The 25448-nt window shown below is 40.8% G+C and overlaps 1 protein-coding gene across 5 annotated transcripts in view; it reads right to left on the bottom strand.

Moving 5' to 3' along the window:
• Window positions 1–11273: 11273 nt before the first annotated feature.
• Window positions 11274–25448, bottom strand: part of msh3 (mutS homolog 3 (E. coli)) — a 122119-nt gene continuing 107944 nt past the window's right edge. For 4 of the 5 annotated variants that reach the window (XM_061899829.1, XM_061899840.1, XM_061899818.1 and 1 more), the window contains 3 exons: window positions 16463–16595; window positions 13194–13362; window positions 11274–11491 (listed from right to left, as the gene is read on the bottom strand). In XM_061899829.1, the coding sequence (XP_061755813.1) occupies window positions 11410–11491; window positions 13194–13362; window positions 16463–16595 (384 nt within the window). In that variant the 3' untranslated portion in view covers window positions 11274–11409. The remainder of the gene's footprint in view (window positions 11492–13193; window positions 13363–16462; window positions 16596–25448) is intronic. The other variant, XM_061899848.1, reaches the window with a different exon arrangement.

Below are 25448 nucleotides of genomic sequence, written 5' to 3' on the forward strand. Positions count from 1 at the left end.
AAATTTTATTTGAGGGTATAAAAGGAACAGAATAGCAGCACCCCTTGATTTACCCAAAAATTCAAAAATCAAGAATCCTCATCTCAACTTCAAGCGTTCAGCAGGTTTAAGATGAGTCTACTGCGGAAAGAACTCTGTTCAAAACTTTTATGGACATAATTTCAAGGCGCAGTCAGGATCTCCAGCTCTCACTGGATCAGTTTACAGCCGAGTGTGAAGCAACTGGGAAGAGAATCAGCACCTCCAAGTCGGAGCCCATGGTTCTCGCCCGGGATAGGGTGGAGTGCCAACTCTGGGTTGGGGAGGAGACCCCTCCCCAAGTGGAGGAGTTCAAGTACCTCGGAGTCTTGTTCACGAGTGAGGAAAGAATGGATTGTGAGACCGACAGGCGGATCGGTGCGGCATCTTCAGTAATGTGGCCGTTGTATCGATCCGTTGTGGTGAAGAAGGAGCTGAGCATAAAGGCAAAGCTCTCAATTTACCGGTCGATCTACGTTCCCATCCTCACCTATGGTCATGAGCTTTGGGTTATGACCAAAAGGACAAGAACACGGGTACAAGCGGCCAAAATTAGTTTCCTCCACCGGGTGGCGGGGCTCTCCCTTAGAGATAGGGTGAGAAACTCTGCCATGCGGGAGGAACTCAAAGTAAAGCCGCTGCTACTCCACATTGAGAGGAGCCAGATGAGGTGGTTCGGGCATCTGGTCAGGATGCCACCCGAACGCCTCCCTAGGGAGGTGTTTAGGGCACATTGAACCGGTAGGAGGCCACGGGGAAGACCCAGGACACATTGGGAAGACTATGTCTCCCGGCTCTGAATCCCTCAGGAAGAAATGGACGAAGTGGCTGGGGAGATGAAAGTCTGGGCTTCCCTGCTTAGGCTGCTTTCCCTGCGACCCAACCTCAGATAAGCGGAAGAAGATGGATGGATAGATACTGCAGAAAGATGACATGAACACCCATATGGCAAAGATGGTGTAGCACCTTACTTCGCTTCATTGAAATATTAAATCCCTTACAGTTAAAACTAGTCAACCTAATTTAGCCACACCTACCGGACATCGTTGTTAGATTAGGTAATGTCATAGCAAAATGCCAGCATCAAATATACAGAACACAAGGATGCAAATCTGTTTATCCATTTTCTACCGCTTGTCCCTCTCGGGGTCGCAGAGAGGGATGGAGCCTATTCCAGCTGCATTCATTCGGTAGGCGGTGTACACCCTGGACAAGTCACCACTTCATCGCAGGGCCAACACAGATAGACAACATTCACACTCACATTCACACACTAGGGCCAATTTAGTGTTGCCAATCAACCTATCCCCAGGTGCATGTCTTTGGAGGTGGGAGGAAGCCGGAGTACCTGGAGGGAACCCACGCAGTCACGGGGAGAACATGCAAACTCCACACAGAAAGCCCCCTAGCCCGGCGAGAATAAATACGATAAATAAATAATAAATACATAAATAAAAAGATGAACTTGACTGATGTAAAAAAAGGAAAACACGCAAGCAACTCCCACCCCAACTCCAAAATACCGGCTGAAGCATCCCTACGAACCCCCCACACAAGATAAACCTTCAGACCTATGCTACACCAAGTAGCTGTAAAAAAAAAAACTGCACAGTGGCCATCGGAAATATGACATGACGTTAACAAGTAAAGTGCGCTATGGTAGGGCAGGGCGATATATCGATATACTCGATATATCACAGGTTTGTCTCTGTGCGATATAGAAAATGACTATATCGTGATATTCGAGTATACGTTCTCACGCAGTTGCGTTTAGCTGCTGGCATTACACTACAGGCTCTCCCCACTCTTTGTTGACTCTCCTTCTCACAGACAGCAAGCACACCTTCGTACATACGTCACATACTGTCACGTCATACGTCACATACGTGTGGTCAACCAAGCCAAGATGCCTGTCGTGCAGCAAGCAGCGGGCAAACTATCTGAATACGCAAGGGGACAAGATTTTCCTGCAAAAAAGCAGATACGAGCTAAAAATCCAACCGTTCAATGGAATAGAACCTTATACTTTCCAAAAAAAACGATTTTTAGAGTGATATTAAGTGTTGTTGGTAGAGTTCCAAGATATTTTGAATTATCTGGTGCTCCGACGTCATTCTACACTGAAAAAAAAAACAGATGAAAACTTGGTATAGCATGAGGTCTAAAACGTCTTTGTGTGTTGCTGGGTTAAGGAAATTGGGATCAAGACTCTGCCTGATAAATATGCATCGTTTTTGCTCGGGTAAAGCTGCATTTCATGATCCAACTTTGTGTCTTGCGAGGACGCGTACATATAAACAAACTAGCAGCCGACAGCTGCCACCCATTCACCGCTAGTCCCTTTAGGGGCCGCAGGGGGGATGCTGGAGCCTATCTCAGCTGCATTCGGGCGGAAGGCGGGGTACAACCTAGACAAGTCGCCACCTTATCGTAAGGCACATCTGCCTCCGTGACTGCAAATCTATTTAACAAACTAACAATTACTGAATCATCACCATATTTGACTTTTTATGCTGTCATATGTATGCTGACACATTTGTGTACAAAGTAAACAAGAGGGGAAACATTGAAGTTTCCTGGCAAAGTATCATTGACTCTGGCTTTCTAGTTTCTTTTTGTAAAAAAATAAAATACAATTAATATCTGTCATGCCTGTTAATCTGGGTTTATGTTTGATCATGCTATGTTTTGTTTTTGGACTCTTGTTTCCCGTTTTTGCACTTCCTGGTTTTGTTGGTTTCCATAGTTACTCATTAGTTTCCACCTGGTCTCCAAGTCACGCCCCTGCCCTCAGCCTCACACCTGTTTCTCATCATCATAGTCACTATTTAAGTCATTTGTTTTCTGTTCCTCGGCCTGGGAACTTTGCATACTGCTTATGCTGTACTACTTGCTACATGCTTGTGTACTTACTATGACTACGCACCTACATAAGATCTTGTTTGTATTTATGCCTCTGTGCAAGTTTTTGTTATTTCTTGTACCTTTGATAGTATCTTTTGTTTATTTGTATATAGTCACGCCATTGTGCGGTTTTGTTTGGAGTTTAGTCTAGGTTATTATTCGCCACTGAGCGCGCCCTTTGTTTTTCCTTTTTGTATTATAGCATATAAAAAAATTAATCATGTACTCACATTCTCGCCTGGCTCGTTCCAAATTCCCTCTGCATCGAAGAAGCAAAACTAATCCAAGTCAAAGTCCTGACAACATCAATATAATGTTTCAATGTGAAATACTATACAAAAATATATATTAAAACAAACTTGTAACAAAATGGTCACTGCAAACTTTTGTCGTTGTCTTTTGGAAAATTTTGTACACTTACGCGATTCTTGATAGCTTCTCGAGAAACTTTAAATAAACGTTTATCCTTTTCACAATGTCAATCAATGTTTACTTATATAACTCTAAATCACAAAGGTCTCAAAGGACTGTACAAACCACTACGACTACGACATCCTCGGAAGAACCCACATAAGGGCAAGGAAAACTCACACCCAGTGGGACCACAGTGACAATGATGACTATGAGAACCTTGGAGAGGACCTCAGATGTGGGCAACCCCCCCCACCCCCCAGGGGACCGAAAGCAATGGATGTCGAGCGGGTCTAACATGATACTGTGAAAGTTCAATCCATAGTGGCTCCAACACAGCCGTGAGAGTTCAGTTCAAAGCGGATCCAAGACAGCAGCGAGAGTCCCGTCCACAGGAAACCATCCCAAGCGGAGTTGGATCAGCATCGTAGAGATGTCCCCAACCGATACACAGGTGAGTGGTCCATCCTGGGTCCCGACGAGCGTTCCATCCTGGGTCCCGACTCTGAACAGCCAGTACTTCATCCATGGTCATCGGACCGGACCCCCTCCACAAGGGAGGGGGGGGACAGAGGAGAAAAAGAAAAGAAGCGGCAGATCAACTGGTCTAAAAAGGAGGTCTATTTAAAGGCTAGCGTATACAAATGAGTTTTAAGGTGAGACTTAAATGCTTCTACTGAGGTAGCATCTCGAACTGTTACCGGGAGGGCATTCCAGAGTACTGGATTGATTGATTGATTGATCCCTTTCACAATGTAAACGATTCGTACAGCCGAAAACAACCCAAACATATGGGCATTTTTCTTAGATAAAGGCTAAATGGCGCCCAGGACCCACTGAGAACAGGCGCTGTTCTTATATACCCATTCGAATAATAGTAATTTGGACAAAAATGGACAAAGAATAACCATAGCAATAACACTATCTGAGCAAGGCTACATTTTCAAAAACTTAAATAGTCGTCACGTTAACAAAAATGAGCCCAGAGCAAATCCAGTAGCAACGCTATCCGAGTGAGGAAGAACAAGTCCAACAAGTATCCAGATAAACACCCACCGGGCCCAGGGACAGCCTAGGCCAGAGGTGGTAGACGCCCACAGCAACCAGGATCAACGTGGGACCAAAGAAGGCGCGCTCTCCTGATGAGGGTGAGGAAATAAGGAGAGCGCTTGAATTTCTGACAGCGGAGGTGTACCAACAGACAATTATGCAGCTGGTGGAGGAGTTAACAACTCTACGCGTCAAGAATGACGCAAGAGAACAACAAATACAGCAATTAACGGACCGGGCTTCACATTAAGCCCCGTTACTAACCTCAGGCCTCGGCCGCCAATGGTTGAGAGGAGCCGAGAATTTGGACAACATCTCCACGGAGAGGCCAGTGGCAGCGTTCATGGAGTCCAAGGATGTATTCATCGGCAAGGCAAATGTGGAAACTTGCCAGAAGTGGCCTTGTGGTTTGAGCAGACCTGAGCAAAGTAAGGCCCGGGGGCAACATGCGGCCCGTTGAGCTTTTCAATCTGGCCCGCCAGACATTCCCAAATAATTTTTGTGGATCTTTAAGATGGAAAGTGTAGCTGCCATTGTGATATGCAGTGATGTTTTCTAATGACCGTAACTCTTGAACTATACAACGTATTTCAATGCTTGGAATTTGCGCTTATGGACGATATACCAGTTACTATGGTAATCTAATTAGTTGCTATGGTCATCTACGTCACAGCAGCTCAGACGAGGCACCAAGCAGTGTGAGCGAGAAACGTTTCCACAGACGCGGAAAGAGATTTTCACAACAAAGTTATAAAGCTTAGTGATGTATAGAATAGAATAAAATACAACAAATAAATGATAAATGGGTTGTACTTGTATAGAGCTTTTCTACCTTCAAGGTACTCAAAGCGCTTTGACACTATTTCCACATTCACCCATTCACACACACATTCACACACTGATGGAGGGAGCTGCCATGCAAGGCCCTAGCCACGACCCATCAGGAGCAAGGGTGAAGTGTCTTGCTCAAGGACACAACAGACGTGACGAGGTTGGGAGTAGGTGGGGATTGAACCAGGAACCCTCAGGTTGCGGGCACGGCCACTATACCAACCGCGCCACGCTGTCCCCAATACGACAAAAGAAATAAACACAACCATGACACAAACAAGCAACATTCAATCAGACGGACAATTTATAACCGGCATCGATCATAATAGTATGGAATTGGACAGAGCTATAGATCCAGACACAATTATTTTTTCTCACATTGTCAATAATTATTTATGTTGTACAGAAGTACAGTACAACATCAACATTAATTCCAAAAACAAACTGTCAATTATTCATATCAACTGCAGAAACTTGTATGCTAATTTCAACAACATGAAATCATTTTCGGAATAATTTAAAGAACCCTTCAAAGTTATCGCTGTATCAGAGACATGGATGGATACAAAAAAAAAAAAGAATGGACTTCGAACTAGAAGGAAATGAACTCAATTACATTAATAGAGTCAATAAGAATGGAGGCAGGGTTGCGGTGTACGTGATGAAGGACTTTTCCTACAGGGGGTAAAAAAAAATGTCACTGGCTATTGACAATGTTTTAAAATGTATAACCACTGAGATATATCATGATAGAAGCAAAAATGTATTGATCAGTTGTATATATATAGGGAACCCAACTCAAGTATTGAAGGATTTGAGGACTGGATTAAGGGAACTTTCAATTAAATCAGTCAAAAAGTACTTTTCTTATGTGGACACTTCAATATAGATATCTTGAACCCCAATAAGCAAAATTACATTGATGACTTCACAGATACAAGGTATAGTATGAGTGTGTATACCCAAATCACAAAGCCAAGCAGAATAGCAAGTCACAGTGCCACACTTATTGATAATATATTTCCTAATGTATTTAATAATAATAAAACAAGTGGACTGTTAACAACCGTGTGGAAGTCGCCTTCCCGTGGGTCCTCCAGACCACCAAGCCTTGCCATGCGAGCCCGTTTCATGGTTATAATACAGTTTATTTTGTCCAAATGTCTGCAGAATGCTTTTCAGCAATTGTCCTTTTTTCTTCTGGCAGACTCACTCTCGCTCTCCCTCCAGTTCCAACACTATCTCTCCTCCCGGTTGCTACTTATACAGAGCGACAGGTGATTAGATGAAGAGACCCACCTGGGCCATGTACGCACCTGTCGCCGACTTTGAGGCCGGTCCTAGCACACCCTGTTCCGCTGCACGCCCCCCTCCACAAAACGACATCAGCGACCATCTGCCAGTTTTTACTATTTATGATGGGAACTTCAGGGAGAAGAACTTTGACACAAAGACATTATAAACACTATGCACAAAGGAAGGAATGATTTATTTTAAGAAGGATCTGAGGAAACAAATTTGGGACAATGTGTACAATGAAGATGATGTAGATGATGCATATAAAAAATTTATTGAAGAGATTTCAGAACCTCTACACATATCAGCAACCTATCATTTGAAATAAGCAAATTCCCAGATAAAATGAAGATAGCAAAAGTCATACAGATTTATAAGACTATAGACTAAACCAGTTTTCCAACTACAGACCTGTTTCACTACCTCCACAATTCTCCAACAACATAGAAAAACTATTCCATAAACAATTACAAACCCCATTTCCATATGAGTTGGGAAATTGTGTTCAATGTAAATATAAACGGAATACAATGATTTGCAAATAGTTTTCAACCCATATTCAATTGAATGCACTACAAAGACAAGATATTTGATGTTCAAACTCATAAACTTTATTTTTTTTCAAATAATTAACTTAGAATTTAATGGCTGCAACACGGGTCAAAGTAGTTGGGAAAGGGCATGTTCACCTCCGTGTTACATCACCTTTTCTTTTAACAACACTCAATAAACATTTGGGAACTGAGGAAGCTAATTGTTGAAGCTTTGAAAGTGGAATTCTTTCCCATTCTTGTTTTATGTAGAGCTTCAGTCGTTCAACAGTCCGGGGTCTCCGCTGACGTATTTTACGCTTCCTAATGCGCCACACATTTTCGACGGGAGATAGGTCTGGACTGCCGGTGGGTCAGGAAAGTACCCGCACTCTTTTTTTGCGAAGCCACGCTGTTGTAACATGTGCTGAATGTGGCTTGGCATTGTGTTGCTGAAATAAGCAGGGGCATCCATGAAAAAGACGGCGCTTAGATGGCAGCATATGTTGTTCCAAAACCTGTATGTACCTTTCAGCATTAATGGTGCCTTCACAGATGTGTAAGTTACCCATGCTTTGGGCACTAATGTACCCCCATACCATCACAGATGCTAGCTTTTGAACTTTGCGTCGATAACAGTCTGGATGGTTCGCTTTCCCTTTGGTCCGGATGACACGATGTCGAATATTTCCCCCAAAAATTTGAAATGTGGACTCGTCAGACCACAGAACACTTTTCCACTTTGCATCAGTCTATCTTAGATGATCTCAGGCCCAGAGAAGGCGGCGGCGTTTCTGGATGTTGTTGATAAATGGCTTTCGCTTTGCATAGTAGAGCTTTAACTTGCAGTTACAGATGTAGCGACGAACTGTATTTAGTGACAGTGGTTTTCTGAAGTGTTCCTGAACCCATGTGGTGATATCCTTTAGAGATTGATGTCGGTTTTTGATACAGTGCTGTCTGAGGGATGATCGAAGGTCACGGTCATTCAATGTTGATTTCCGGCTATGCCGCTTACGTGGAGTGATTTCTCCAGATTCTCTGAACCTTTTGATATTATGGACCGTAGATGTTGAAATCCCTAAATTTCTTGCAATTGCACTTTCAGAAACGTTGTTCTTAAACTGTTTGACTATTTACTCACGCAGTTGTGGACAAAGGGGTGTACCTCGCCCCATCCTTTCTTGTGAAAGGCTGAGCATTTTTGGGGAAACTGTTTTTATACCCAATCATGGCACCCACCCGTTCCCAACTAGCCTGCAAACCTGTGGGATGTTCCAAATATGTTTTTGAAGAGCATTCCTCAACTTTATCAGTGTTCAATCACACCTTTCCCAACTTCTTTGTCACGTGTCGCTGGCATCAAATTCTAAAGTTAATGATTATTTGCAAAAAAAAATCTTTATCAGTTTGAACATCAAATATGTTGTCCTTGTAGCATATTCAACTGAATATGGGTTGAAAATGATTTGTAAATCATTGTATTCCGTTTATATTTACATCTAATACAATTTCCCAACTCATATGGAAACAGGGTTTGAAGATACATTTATCAACACAAGTGGTATGCTTGCAATATGGATTCCAAGCAAATATCTCAACATCCATACCATTAATCAAAATAACAGAGAAAACTACCAATGCAATAGATGGTAAAAAATGTGCGGCTGCAGTGTTCATGGATTTTACAAAAGCATAAGACATAATTAATCATGATATTTTAATAAAGAAATGTGAACGTTATTGCATTAGAAGGTTGGTCTTGCACTGGGTAAGAAGCCATTCAACCAACAGGAAGCAATACGTGAAGATGAAATATGTTGAAAATATGTCAACACAGCTAGATACAGTATATCTTGTGGTGTACCCCAGGGATCAATACTGGGACTAATCTTTTTACAAATTACATTTGTAAAGTTACAAAGGACTTAAAGTTAGTTTTATTTGCAGATGATACAACTGCGTTTTGTTCAGTGGTGAACACACAGAAGCTAATTAAATAACAGATGAAATTAATAAATTAAAAAGATGGTTTGAAAAAAAGAGACTGTATTTGAATCTCAGTAAAATTAAAATAATCCTATTTGGTAACAGTAGAAAAGGGTATCATACACAAATACAAATAGACTGAGTAAATATTGAAAGGGTAAAAGAAACTAGATTTTTGGGTGTAATAATAGATGGTAAAAATGAACGAGAAATCTCATATATAAATATACAACATAGGTAGCAAGAAACATTTCAATAACAAACAAAACCAAATATGTTCTGGACCCAAAATCACTTCATATTATCTACTGCTCACTTGTGTTATCATATTTGAGTTATTGTGTACAAATATGGGAAAACAACTACAAATATGCGCTTTATTCACCAATAGTGTTACAAAAAAGATCAATTAGAATAATACATAATGTTGGACATAGAAAACATACAAACCCTTTATTTATCGAGTCAAAAATATTCAATTTCAAGGATTTGGTAAAATTGCAAACAGCTAAAATGATGTACAAAGCAAACTATAACCTGCTACCCAAGAATGTAAAACAATTATTCTCAACTAAAGAGGAGAAATATAACCTTTTAACCTTTTTTTTTTTTCCCAAGATGGCACCGCTGTAGTGGCCGCTCTGTGGTCTTGTGTCATCCTTTTGTGCTCCTGATGTTTCCCGCTTGTTTTCATGTGTTTTTTTTGCCCTTTGGTCCAGGACCCTTTGTGACAAGGGGTGGCACTTTAGTGACTTTTGTGAACTTCTGCATCCGCCTCCCGGGAGTCTTTGGGTCATGGAGACCAGCTGCTGGGTCTCCATGGCGGGCCACAGCACAGTCCGTTTTGGAGAGACTTGAGGAGATGTGGATGAAGAGACATGGCTACGGAGCTGGCGCTGAGCGCCAGGACGAACAAGCTTCACAGTGTCTTGGCTGAATGAGCAGGTATCGGACACCTCAGTCTCCTTAGACGGGGGGGGTCGGCGATTGTGCAGCTGAGCCACATGAGAGCAGCCAAAGAGCCGCATGCGGCTCCGGAGCTGCGGGTTGCCGACCCCTGCCTTAGACGCATCCTCGCTCATCCATGCAGACTGGACACTGGCCAAGAGTTAGTGAGCGGCCGAGGGTGGAGTCGACTTTCTTGGTTGCTTTGTTGGGTCTGCTCCTGCTCCGGGAGGAGTATATTTACATCTACAATTCACCAACTCGAGTATTTCATATATATATATGTATATATATATATATATATATATATATATATATATATATATATATATATGTATGTATATATATATGTGTGTCTGTGATGAGGTGGCGACTTGTCCAGGGTGTACCCCGCCTTCCGCCCGATTGTAGCTGAGATAGGCGCCAGCGCCCCCCGCGACCCCAAAAAAAGGGAACAAGCGGTAGAAAATGGATGGATGGATATATGTGTGTGTGTATGTATGAAATACTTGACTTTCAGTGAATTCTAGCCATATATATTTATTTTATTATATATATAAATAAAATAAATAGTTGAATTTTAGACGGCACCTATCAAATACACAGTAATAAAAACACAGTTCTACTAACTGTACCGTGCTTGCAGGTTACTAAAAAACAACAACAACACTTACCTTTCACTATTTGAGTAACCTTTGTTCTGCCATTTGCGTACTGGCGAGAGTCACTTGCCGTCAGGTGCGCAACACCACATAAATCGTTGGCCAATCAAAAAGCAACCCCATAACGCTATAGCCAACATTCACCAGGAGATGGCAACAGACAACATAGAATCACTCTATTACGGACGGCGTCGCCATGGCTGTAACTTCCTCGTTCTTCTGCTTAGTCTCCTTGTGTGTGCAGTTTTTTATTAAAATCGGTAGATGTTGTAGTGTTTGGGCAGGCAAGCTGTTTATATAGTAGGAAAGCGGACGTGAAAACAGGCTGTCCCCACTCAGGTCCGCATGGAGCTGGAGGGGGCGTGGCCTCCAGCTCCGCTGAATTTCAGGAGAAAATTTCTTCCGGGAGGTTTTCGGGAGAGGCGCTGAATTTCGGGAGTCTCCCGGAAAATCCGGGAGGGTTGGCAAGTATGCCACGATTTTATATTTATATATATATATATTTTTTTTTTTATTTATTTATTTTTTTTTTTTTCGTATATACAGCCCTTAGGTGGGAAAAGTTTGGACACCCCTACCCTAACACTAAAAACGTGTCTGTTATTATTTGAGGGATTCAAGCGAAAATGACACTGAGTGCATGTTTACACTATGGTTTATTTGAGGATAGCACCACATTAAACCAGCCTGAGATATTTTTAAAAATCTGCAAACTTTGGCATCTGATTTGTGTGCACATCTATGTCCTGATTGTGTATTTAGTTGTGAGGATGTCAGGAGGTAGACTCCAGCCACTCAGTCAGAGAGGGTTTATCTGTGATGTTCCAAAGCTCTGTCAGTAACTTCTTATTTCTCCTGGAGAGACAAAAACAACACATGTCATCAAGCTGAGACTCACACAAAGGGCACACGCACAAATATGCGACTGTGTGTCCTGCGTACTCAGTTGTGGCTTCACTCCAACAAAGTACAAACAATTCATATAGGAAGGATTACACTGATGAGGGTGTAAGGCTTCGTGTGTGTTTTGGATGGACAGTTCATATAGTGAGGATTACTTAGACAGAACTCCCAGCAGGCTGTCTGTTCCACAGCCATTAGATGCCTGGATGTACACATTAACCATACTTGCCAACCTTGGGACCTCCGATTTCGGGAGGTGGGGGTTAGGGAGCGTGTTCGGGGTTGGTGCGGGTAGTTGTTGGGGCGGGGGGCGTGGTTAAGAGGAGAGTATAATTACAGCCAATTCACCAACTTGAGTATTTCATATATATATATATATATATATATATATATATATATATACATATATATATATATATATATATATATATATACACATATATGAAATACTTTCAGTGAATTCTATTTATAGACTACAATTCACTGAATTCACGGGCCGCATGTCTGAGACCCCCGGTTATGGGTTAATGAAAGGCAGTGCCGTTCATGTACTTTAACAAGAAAATTGGCCAATACTGATCGGTGGCCTGTAAATACGCACTTGTCCATTGATGCCATATATGACAAACAACAAAGTGATGATAAGAAGTGTGACAGGAGGACACAAACATATGTGAGCTACAATGCTAACATTACACTGACATATTAAGATATATGGTCAAGCCAGTTTTTGAGAAGGGGAAGGGTTTAAAAAAACATCCTCCATAAATTGGGGCCTTACAAACAGAGCGGGCTGCTGTAGCTGGGGTCAGGACAGAAGAGACATCATGTCCATCATGAAAGCACCAAACTTTAAAAGCACCTTTTCTCTCAAAAATGGAGCAAACAATTTTGGAAGACAATAGATTTTTCTGACATTTGGTGCTCATAAACGGGCTCGAGGGAGACATAGAACAAAAAGTCAATTTTACTTAATAGGAAACCTTAAGTTTTACACGAGGCTACAAAATAGAAGTCTTTCATTTATACAGGCTTTGTGTAATAACTCCAACGTTATTAAAATCATTTTTAAAGCTTTCATGACCCAAACGCAAAGGTGGAGCTGCAGTTAAATTTCTCTGAATATTATGTGCAATTTCGGCTTCAGAATTGTAAGCACAGGGATGAAATCCGGTTCATTAGAGTGTTAAACCTTACAAAAACACTCCATTGGCAATCACTGGAGCGGCTGAGAATTCACCCTCACGACATGCAAATAGATGTCAGAATCAGTTAGTAAAAAGACTGTGTTTTGTGAAAGGTGACTGCGAGATGTTGATCACGATAAAGGACTGCTGGATTCTCTGTTTACCGGCAAGCAAAGATTGTGAAAATGACATCCTTCAATCGTCAATGAATCCCAGCATGTGAAGCGCTCCCCTTCAGAGACATACCTTTTAATGAATACAGAATATCTTCAAATAGATGCCTTACTGACTTGACCTTTAACTAAGACCAATCACAAAGGAGCACAGACCAGGCTAATTCTGGAAGGTGATCCCACTCATTTCAATGGCACAATGTTACAATTTTTGGTATTTTGATGATTTTTTTCCATTTAAAAAAAATATTGGACTTAAAAGGGTTAAGGAAAAGTGACTGAGTGTATGCTGACCTTCGCTTGTTGATTGTGTCCTCCAGGTCTCGGGCTTTAAGGGCTGCAGTGTGTATTATTGATATTGGAATGTCAGCCAAGCGGGCGACATTGAGGCCATAACTCCTCGCTGCAGCTCCTTCGCTTAACTGGTAGAGGAAGGTGATGAACTGTGGTCGAATCTCTTCATCTGCCAACCAAGACACGTTTCCAGTCATTACCAGGGCGAGCCAACTAAATTGTAGTCAGAAAGCCAAGGATCATTGGGAAAAGATTTTTCCTTTCACTATTATTCGTATCATGTACATTCTGTAATATTGCCAGGCTGTGTCATACCTTCACAAACCAAACGGCTATTATAGCCAAAAAGTCCTGCACTAAAACAGAATGCACATGTTTACTGTATGTTAGTCAAAAATCCTCACAGAGAGGTAACTCGACTACGCGGTTAAGGAAGATGCTGCATTGCATCTGAGTTAGAAAATCAATTCTGGATTATAAATAATGGCTCTCATTTGTATAGTAGAAGGTTGTGGCCTAAAAACTGAGCAGTTGGTCAATTTTCACATTCATATTAGACGACAAATACAAGAAAGACATGAAAAGACGATTGCCTAGGTCCACCTTTTTTTTTTTTAAACCTGCATGTGGATTATGATCAAGCTATTCATCTAAACGGGACTATATAAACATCCCATCAGTTGGCATTCCAGTCAGAGCAGACATTGTACAGTAAGTGATTGTTTTATTTTGTTTGTAGTTTGTATTTCTTTTCTTGCCACTTTTTTGGAGGAATTTTGCCTATTGTTCACAATGAACATGACAGACAAAACCACCTTTTTTTTTTTTTTAGGATTTTAAAGACAATGAATGCTTGCAAAATGCTGCTAATGGCAATCATCGTTGTAGTTAAGTTAAGTTAAGTTAAAATACCAATGATTGCCTCACACACACACTAGGTCTGGTGACCCATCTCCATGTTCACCTCCTAGGACAGGGGTAGGAAACCTATGGCTCTAGAGCCAGATGCGGCTCTTTTGATGACTGCATTTGGCTCTCGGATAAATCTTAGCTGACATTGCTTAACACAATAAGTAATGAATAATTCTGCTGGTAATCACAATGTTAAAAATACAGTTCAAATTATAAAACATTGTCATGCATTTTAATCCATCCAACGGATTATCGCACCTGTCCAAAACGTCGCATTAATGGTAAGAAGTATAATATTTATTATTGGTTAACTTTAGAATAACAATGTTATTTAAAAGAACAAGAGCCTTATTATACTCTAAAAATGTTGGTCTTACTTAAAATGCACGCATTTAGTTGTATTCAGTGTTAAAAAATACTATATGGCTCTCACGGAAATACATTTTCAAATATTTGGCTTTCAAGGCTCTCTCAGTTAAAAAGGTTCCCGACCCCTGTCCTAGGAGGTGAGGGGAGCAGTGGGCAGCAGTGTGTGAAACAGAGTGTGAAACGTTGGAGCAGACGGAAGCCAAGAAAGTAAGGGTGGCGTGATTTTCCGGTGCAAATGTGGAACTTGGGGCCAAGATATGCCGACAGAAAGGGCAGGCTTACCCAAAATCAACTTGAAAAAACTTTCTCGGCCAGCCTACCCAAACAGACAACTGTCCCTTGAGTAAGTCACTATATTATTGATCATGATACATGATCAATATTTTCATGAATGCATCATGCGTGCTATAAAAACTACATACTCTGTTGAGCTAGCTGTGTAAAAACAAGATATGAAATGTGGGTTAATATTTTACAGATACTGCAATATGATTGTTTATGTGTTTTCAGTCAGTACAGATTGGTTTACTTTGTGTAGTGAATTACAAACTCAAAAGCTAGCTTACAGCTAATGCGGTAGGTAGTATGCCGTCACAAGGCCATATGTTACTACGGTAGATAAACAGTTTCTCAGTGTTCGCTGTAACAAAAACAATGTTGCTACAGTTTGGTTATTACACAGGTTACGGAACGTAAATGAAGTATTGTTGGCAGTTTATTGATTCTTTTTAAAGTGATTTAGAGGCAGAATGGATTGCTCTTATTAGCTGCAATGCCAGCCACCAGGAACTAGCCGATTTTTACAAATTATAGAGCAAGAAATTCAAATTTTCTTGTCTTTCATAATGATCGTGAAGGATAGGCAAAATTCCCCCCAAAAATGCAGTTCCCCTCTAACTAGGAATAGTGTTACTTGTTGGATCGGTTTATCACTCAGCTTTTAAAACATGTAGCTCATCCTACGTATATTCTGGCAAAACAAATAACGTTCTGGATCATTATTTGTCCCAAACTGGTTGTTTTTGGCTCTCATTAAGCTGCCATGATTTGTGATAGTTGTTGTTGAAGGAAATAGCAAACATTGTGATGCCTCTGTAAAATTAATGTGTTGCCGTACGGTTAAAATGACCAATGTATGAAAATATCATATTTTATTAGGGATGTGCCTGTTACTACATTACACATATTGTTACAGTGTGCGTATGTAAATCATTGGTGGATGTTTTGAGAGAGCTTAGCATGCGGCATTGATTGAATCCCATTACTTACATTGTTAGCTGACTTTTGTTCGACTTTATTTACAACTTAAAATGCATTAAACAAAAAAATGTGTGCTTGTTTCCCATTAGATTACACATATTGTTACAGTGTGTGTATGTAAATCATTGGTGGATGTTTTGAGAGAGCTTAGCATGCGGCATTGATTGAATCCCATTACTTACATTGTTAGCTGACTTTTGTTCGAGTTTATTTACAACTTAAAATGCATTAAACAAAAAAATGTGTGCTTGTTTCCCATTAGATGGTGAATGATGGGCAAAATTCCAAACAAAAGTGCAGTTCCCCTTTGACGGTTTTTGGACCTACTGAAAAAACCCAAATCAAAGATGTACAGATTTTACTGCTGTCTTAAGCACCTACTGCAAGAATCCCAGTCAAAGATTCTCTCAATGAGAAGATGACTCCGCAGTTTTTTATGATCGACTGCAAGAAACCCTAGTGAAAGATTCTCTATGCAGCGGACAGAAGTGTAGTGGACAGAACACATAGGATGTTGGTTCTAAGGAGGTTATGACAGGAGCGCTGCATAGTTTTTAATTACCTGGGCAAAGATCTGACTAGAGTACGCTGCAGTTTTAGTAATCTTCGGCATAAAGTCGCTTCTATGTTTTGAACTGAACTGGCAGGGGTCAGCAGTTGAATACATAATAAGGGCATAAAACATCCTCATGTGCATACAATATATCGATTAAACATACAGTACATACCATCCTTGTCAGTGGCCTCATTAGGTTCATTGAGTAGGAAGGACATGTGGTAGTTGGCCACACATTGTGGATACATCCTCTCCAGCTCACACAGGGGAGGGTAATGGGTCACAAACAGCGTGAGAGACTTCACCTGTAGTAGTGGAAGGACAGAGTTAAAAGTGCTTTATGATGCATTATGTTAAAGAAAATCTACATTAGGAGATAGTAACAATCACGTCTGCAACATGTAGTAAGGATAGAGTATGGTAGTAGAAGTATGAAAACAAAGTAAGAGATTAAAGTTAGAGGTATTGAACCAACAGCTGCCTTGTAAGCAAGTCGCCACCTCCCCACCTACCAACAGGCTTTGCAAGCCTCTAAACTCAAAGGTTGTTGTTGGTTTTTTTTTAGCTGTGTTCATATTAAACGATTACAGTTGGTACAAAATGCGGCTGCTAGACTTTTGACAAGAACAAGAAAGTTTGATCATATTACGCCTATACTGGCTCACCTGCACTGGCTTCCTGTGCACTTAAGATGTGACTTTAAGGTTTTACTACTTACGTATAAAATACTACACGGTCTAGCTCCATCCTATCTTGCCGATTGTATTGTACCATATGTCCCGGCAAGAAATCTGCGTTCAAAAGACTCCGGCTTATTAGTGATTCCTAAAGCCCAAAAAAAGTCTGCGGGCTATAGAGTTTTTTCCGTTCGGGCTCCAGTACTCTGGAATGCCCTCCCGGTAACAGTTCAAGATGCTACCCCAACCCCCCCCCCCAACCGGGCCGCGGGACAAATTATTAAGCGTTGACCGATCCGCGGATACAAAAAGGTTGGGGACCACTGCCCTAGAGGTGGGGGGGTTGCCCACATTTGAAGTCCTCTCCAAGGTTCTCATAGTCATCATTGTCACTGGCGTCCCACTGGGTGTGAGTTCTCCTAGCCCACTGGGTGTGAGTTTTCCTTGCCCTTATGTGGGTTCTTCCGAGGATGTCGTAGTCGTAGTGGTTTGTACAGTCCTTTGAGACATTTGTGATTTAGGGCTATATAAGTAAACGTTGATTGATTTATTGATATTTGTTTGTTTGTTTAATCTTCCAAAAGAAAATACAAACATACATAAATGTGATTATGCAGAAAAATATTCATACTGTTTACAATTCACTGTGACTGCAAGGGTTCTCTCTCTGGGTACTCAGACTTCTTCCCACCTCCAAAATCATGCACCTGGGGATAGGCTGATAGCCGGGTTTCATATGACGTTGTATCTGTTTTTCTTGTTCGCGGCTTAATTCACACCATGGCCAAGGAGCTTAAGCATAACATCAATAAAAGTGAGAGTGAGTGTAGAGTTTGAGCAGAAAATGCCGTATTGCTGTTCTGTTCTTAGGTGTTCCAATTGTTCAAATAGAGAGATAGAAAAAAGCTTTCATAGAGTCCCAGAAGAAGTGGTTCAAAAAGGTAATACTCAGGAAAAAAACGAAAGTGCATCAAAAGAAATGGCTCTTTAAAAAAATAACTTTTATCATATTTTGGAGTACAATCAGACCCCTTGTGTCTGCGGCAATCGCTTTGTAAAATGTTTGTATGAACATTTGATTTGGTTGAGAAAATTTCTGTGATGCAATTGAGTTTATTCTCAACTATATTAGTAGTGTTTGAAAGGGGAATTTAATGAAAAAAATAAGAGATCTTATTGTGTTCTTTTGTAGTTTCTATGCCTAAAAAATAACTACGGCGACCTGGTTGTGCAAATGAACTAACGTCATGTTAAGTCGTCATCCATCCATCCATTTCCTACCGCTTGTCCCTTTCGGGGTCACGGGGGGTGCTGGAGCCTATCTCAGCTGCAATCGGGCGGAAGGCGATGGACGCCTTAAGACAAGTCGCCACCTCATCGACAGACAACATTCACACTCACATTCACACACTAGGGCCAATTTAGTGTTGCCAATCAACCCATCCCCAATAAATATTTTAATTATTTGTCCAATACACTGTATTTTCTTTCTTTATTTTTATGACGGGTACGGCGTGGCGAAGTTGGTAGAGTGGCTGTGCCAGCAATCTGAGGGTTACTGGTTCAATCCCCACCTTCTACCATCCTAGTCACGTCCGTTGTGTCCTTGGGCAAGACACTTCACCCTTGCTCCTGATGGGTCCTGGTGAGCACCTTGCATGGCAGCACCCACCGTCAGTGTGTGAATGTGTGTGTGAATGTGAAAATACTGTCAAAGCGCTTTGGGCTCCTTAAAAAGGGGTAGAAAAGCGCTACACAAGTACAACACATTTACCATTTACCATGATAGAAACTAAAAGCTCAGTTGATGTTGTGCAGGAAAGTCTTAAGTGCTTTATTTGACACAGATGACCACATGATAGCGTCTTTGGTGTTATTTGTTTGCCTCAATAAAATATCCTTAAAAGTATTAATAAACTATATAAACAAATCTTTCGTAGGCTCAAAAGCATATGCTAAATCATGATACAGCTAGCAAACATTCATGCTGAACAACAATGACATTTATAGATAAATAATGGGAAAAAATATGAGCTTCACACCATAAAAACAACCACAAACATAAAATGTAAATGAGAGTAATTTTTGTAGCAGGAAATCAATTGCAAACAAACATATCCTTTTTCTCATTATTGTCCCAATCACAGCAGCATAGCACTTGTGTCAATCAAGTACGATACAAAGCGATGCACAAATACCAATGTTGTCTTTTACGGATTAATGTGTGGACCCCTCAAGATGTAAAGACATGTGCCTTCAATCTTTTCTTCTCTAAATACCGTGAGGGTCAAATGAAGAGAGATCATAGGGAGCAGTAACCTCTTGATGATGATAAATGCTTAAATCTTTAAAAAAAAAAAAAAAAAATTATTCAGGGTGTAAAAATCTACTCTATACAATTTTAAATATTTTTTTCATAATTAGTTTTATGTTTGTCTTTAAACCATTCAAAACATGCCCAAACATGCACTAATTCAGGTGCAGAAAATACCCTAATGGGGCTCTAGACCAGTGGTTCTCAACCTTTTTTCAGTGATGTACCCCCTGTGAACATTTTTTAAAATCAAGTACCCCATAATTAGAGCAAAGCATTTTTGGTTGAAAAAAAGAGATAAAGAAGTAAAATACAGCACTACGTCATCAGTTTCTGATTTATTAAATCGTATAACAGTGAAAAATATTGCTCATGTGTAGTGGTATTTCTTGAACTATTTGGAAAAAAAGATATAAAATAACAAAAAACTTGTTGAAAAATAAACAAGTGATTCAATTACAAATAAAGATTTCTACACATAGAAGTAATCATCCACTTAAATTGTCCTCTTTTGGGATTGTAATGGAGATCCATCTGGATTCATGAACTTAATTCTAAACATTTCTTCACATTAAAAATAAATCTTTAACATCAATATTTATAGAACATGTCCACAAAAGATCTAGCTGTCAACACTGAACATTGCATTGTTGCATTTCTTTTCAGTTTATGAACTTACATTCGTATTTTATTGAGGTATTACTCAATAAATATATTTATAAAGGATTTTTGAATTGTTGCTATTTTTGGAATATTTAAAAAAAATCTCATGTACCCCTTGGCATACCTTCAAGTACCCCCAGGGGTACACGTACACCAATTTGAGAACCACTGTTCTAGACCAATGCCTGAAACCCAGAAGTGCCAGGCTGTGCCTCTCGGTCACGTGATTGCAACCCAGCTATTAGCAACACTAAATTGACCTTAGTGTGTGAATGTGACCTCAGTGGCACTTTTGAGGCATTACAGCAGGGCTTGATCTGACCTCAGAATAGGCATTAAGGCTGCTAAAGTGGGGTTTACGAGGAAAGTGGAGGCACACCTGTACAAGAAAGACTCACAGCAGGTGTGGCAATTAATCCATCACATGAGAAGCTAGAAAAGTAACTCATCAGCAGCAAATAACACAAAAGACTCACTAGCGGAGGAACTTCCTTGCCCATTTCCATTCACCCAGGCCAGCCACACCCTAGATGCCCCTCCAACCCAATAGTCCTCAGCTAAGATGTCGGGGACTGAGTCTGGCCCTGACTTAAGGCAGCCACTGTCATCCCAGTCCCTAAGCCATAAAAGGCTTAAATAATTACAGACCAGTGGCACTGATGTCTGCGGTTATGAAGTGTTTTGAAAAGCTTGTTCTCTTATATATCAAAGCCTGTCTCCCCAAGAACTTGGATCCACATCAGTTTGCCTAAAGGCCAAACCGGTAAACAGACGACGCCATCGTCACTGCACCCTAATCAGCTGTGAAACATCTGTAACTCCCGAATACCTATGTCAGGATGCTGTTCGTCAACAACAGATTTCATCATCCCTGACATCTTGGTGGAGATGTTGAGCTTACTGGGTCCACCCCATCTTATATGTTCCTGGATAAAAAAAACTTTGTGACCACCGACCCCAGGTTGTTAATGTGGGTCAACTGTGCTCCTCCATCCTGTCACTCAGCACTGGCTCCCCTCAGGCTCCCCTGTGTGTTGAGCGCACTCTTGTACACCCTATGTCCACATTCATCCCTCGAACTCTATCAATAGCCTACAGAGAGGAAATACAGGCGCTGGCAGGGTGGTGCACCAAGAGTAACCTGAGGCTGAACACCCAAAAGACCAAGGAGATGGTCATTGATTTTAGGAGACAGAGAAGGGAACATGCTTCACTTGTGGTAAATGGAGCATGTGTGGAGACTGTGACCTCATTTGAGTGCCTGGGAACTTACAACTTGGAGGACCTCAACATTGCAGCATTGGTCAAAAATGTACAGCAGAGAATCCACTTCCTTTGTGTGCTCCAGAAGAACAGCGCTAATTTTGACAGTATTTAATTTAGTTTTAGTCATAGTCTTTTGAGGAAAATGTATTTTTGTTTTAGTATATTTTAGTCATCTAAATTGATTTAGTTTTAGTCGACTAAAATTACAGTAAACTTTGTCAACTAAAATACATACAAATAAGACATAGGATAACGTATGCTTGAAGTTGTCTCGAAACCACTTTTATATGGGTTATTGGAGAGCAGAGCATCTCAAAAACTAAATTCATAACAACACCTGCACTAAATAAATAGATCAAAAGGTAAATTTCACACAAACCTTACTGTGTGTTATTATTTTAGCTGCAATCTCAGGGAATTCAATCGATCACAACTGGACTGTTTGGTTTGTTTCGCCTCTCATCCGAGTATGCTTCATCAGTTCATGCACAAAGACTTAGATTTGTCAGATATAGTCAGACTTAGATTGGTGAAATCTAGTCTAGCGGCTGGTTCAGATGACTTCTAGGACAAACCAAACAGTCCAGTTGCGATCGATTGAATGCCTTGAGATTAGCTGAAATTAAGCATTTTTTTCAATTGATGAATAAAATACAACTCATTTTTTTATTTTTTATTTTTTTTGTCCTGTCCAGCTTCTCAGGCAAATCATATAGTTGATGTAGATGCCCATATCGGCTGTTCAGATTTACTTTACAAAAGAGAAGTGTAAGATACTTCTCTTGTTGTCTTATTTGAATGTGACTTTATTAAATGTATTTATATTATCATTTGGTGCAGCCGGGCCGGAGCAGGAGGGGATAGAAAGAGAAAAAAAGGAAGACAGAGGGGGAAATTGTGGGGATAAGAGCGGGATTAGACAGAGAGACAAAAACAACAACAGCAAATACAACAATAACAACAACAACAATAGAACAACATCAGCACATACATAATATGTACAAATATGATCGTAAAAGTGATAGCAAATAAGCAGTTAGTGAAATAAATAATATAGTAATGACAATAAGCATTTTTACACTAAAACTGGAGCAATACAAACACCAATAGAAAAAGCGCTATTGATCATAAACAAAACCAATAGATTACCTCTATTATCAACAATAAAGTTGTTCAAATGCAACGATACGTATACATAATGATAGCTAGAAAGATAATAAAAAAATAAAAAATAAAAAATAAATAAATACAATAAATTAAAAAAAAGAAGAAGGAATACCGAAAGATGAAAGGGAAGAGAGAGAGAGGCAACCTATATTAATCTTGTAGATTGTTATAGTAACAATGGTTTAAGCTCTGTCAATATGCCTTGTGTTACCCAGTTTACCCTAGGGCAACAGCATTGATATATGTTTGATGAAACATGATTATGTGCATGAGTGTATGTATGTATATGTACTTGTATATGAACAGAATGTGTATATGAATGTTTGTACAGTAAATGTATATGTACCGTATATGTATGTTTGTTTGTACAGTGAATGTATATGTACAGTATATTTATGTTCGTACCGTGAATGTGCGCGTGGATGGACGGACTTGGAGTATGTAGATATGTAATGTATTTGTGTATGTATGTGGGAGCGTAGGTACCAATGAATGGACGTTTGTATGTCTGAGTAACGGTGTGTGTTGTGTTAGTATATGTGTGTTTGTATGTACAATATATTTGACCCCCAGTGTGCGTGGGAGCCAGAGTGCGGATCCAGCCGCCCAGAGAGCCCAACCCAAACAGCAGGCGTGGCGCCCAGGGAACCAGGGACCACCCGCTCCACGCAGCCAGGCCGGCCGGCGGCGGGAACCCCAGAGCCCGGCCCATCACGCCGCCCGGAAGAGCCGGCAGCAGGCCGCAGACAGACGCGCCCGGCAGAGGACAGGGCACGAGAGAAGCAGCGGACGGCCAGACCCCAAGCCAGCGAGAGAGAACCCCCCACACGGGCAGAAAGACGGGACGCCCCGCCCGGGGGAACCCAGAGACTCCCCACAGCCGGACGGGAAGAACGCCCCCGCCCCACCAGCACCTGGGCCCCCCCGACCCCACCCCCGGGGAGCACGGCGCGGCCCACAACAGGCCACCCCACCCGAGCCGGCCTTCACAGGACCACCCAGCGCAGGGCCGCGGGGACCACAACGATGGAGATGGAACAACCAGCAACCGCCCTGTCGAAACCCCCCCTGAGGGAGGGGAGAAAAAGAAAAAAAAGAAAAAAATAAATAAATAAAAAAAATAAAACCTAAATAAATACATTAAATTATATATATATATATATATATATATATATATATATATATATATATATATATATATATATATATATATATATATATATATACACACACACATATACATACACATTCATACACATACATACACACACATATATATATATATATATATATATACACATATAAACATACATACATATACATATATATACACATACATACATACACATCCATACACACATACATACATATACGTATATATACACATACATACACACATACACATACATATACACACACACACACATTCATACATATATACACACACACATACATAGATATGCATACATACATACACACACACATACATATATATACACACACACATATACACATATATATATACATACATGCACACATACACATATACATACACATACATACATATATATACCCACATATATATACATACATGAAAACATACACATATATACATACATACATACATACATACATACATATACACACATACCTCCGCATACATATATACACACACACAAAAAAATATATATATATAAATAAATAAGCTCACAGACAGGCTGACACACAACCTCACTACCCCAGCAGCTGGCCGAATCGCAGCAATTCGGAATACCCTGCAGCACCAAGCTACCACAATGGATGAGGGGACTAGACCCACCCGGCCCCAACCAAGAAGGACACCTGGAAGGGATGGACGGCGGGACCCAGGGGCCCCAGACATGCAGCCTGGATGCAGTAGCCTGAGGCCCCGACCCCGATTGACCAGCATGCCCAGAGCGTATCCCTAGAAATATACATACACATATATACATATATATATATACATACACACATACATACACACCTACATATACAACTATATACATCTGCATATATACATACACACACACACGCGTGTGTATGTATATATTCATACATACACATACATATTACATAGCCATATATATATATATATACATACATATACACATACATATATACACATATATATACATACATATACACATGCATACACACATACACATATATACACATACATACATACATACATACATACATATATACACACATACACTTACACATACATACATACATACATACACACAGATACACACATATACATACACCTATATATGCACAAACATACACATATACATACACATGTATACATACATAAAAACATAAATATTAACATACATAAATATATACATACATATACACGCATACACATACATACATATGTATACATACCCACACATGCACATACGCACATACATATACACATCTATGAACACACACATACTTGTAACCATACATGCACACCAACATACGTACATACACACATTTGCATCCATCCATACACACACACATACATACACACGCACAAATATCTATACGACAACAAATCCATACACATGTCGGAGGGACAGCAATGAAGTCCAGGCATCCACTGTCCACTGAGAACTAGCCGAACCCCCAAGCCCCACAGGTCCGGCCGCGTACCAACGCCACCCAGGGACAACCCCCCACAAGCCCGGCCCAGACAACAGTGTGAAACCGGGCGCGCAAGGGCGGCGCGGCAGGGCGCAAGGGCACCCCAGGCCCACACCCGACAATCCAATCAACACGACAATAAACAAGTATGAAGCCAGCTGGTCAGTCAGACCCGACAACCACCACGAGTGCCCGCTACCACCAGTCACAACTTCAGCCACCCCCCTGCACCGGACCCAGCAGCCTCGGGCGCCCACACCACAAACAAACGGCATAAGAAACAGCAGCTGCAATATCCCCAGACAGCCAGCACCACCCCATCAAATCAAAGTGATCGGGGGAAAAAAAATACATAAAAAATTAAATAAATAAATAAACTGCGACCGGCAACCACACGCCAACAGGATCATGGAGAC

Source organism: Nerophis ophidion, linkage group LG01, assembly GCF_033978795.1.
Source record: "Nerophis ophidion isolate RoL-2023_Sa linkage group LG01, RoL_Noph_v1.0, whole genome shotgun sequence".
Taxonomy (NCBI): domain Eukaryota; kingdom Metazoa; phylum Chordata; class Actinopteri; order Syngnathiformes; family Syngnathidae; genus Nerophis; species Nerophis ophidion.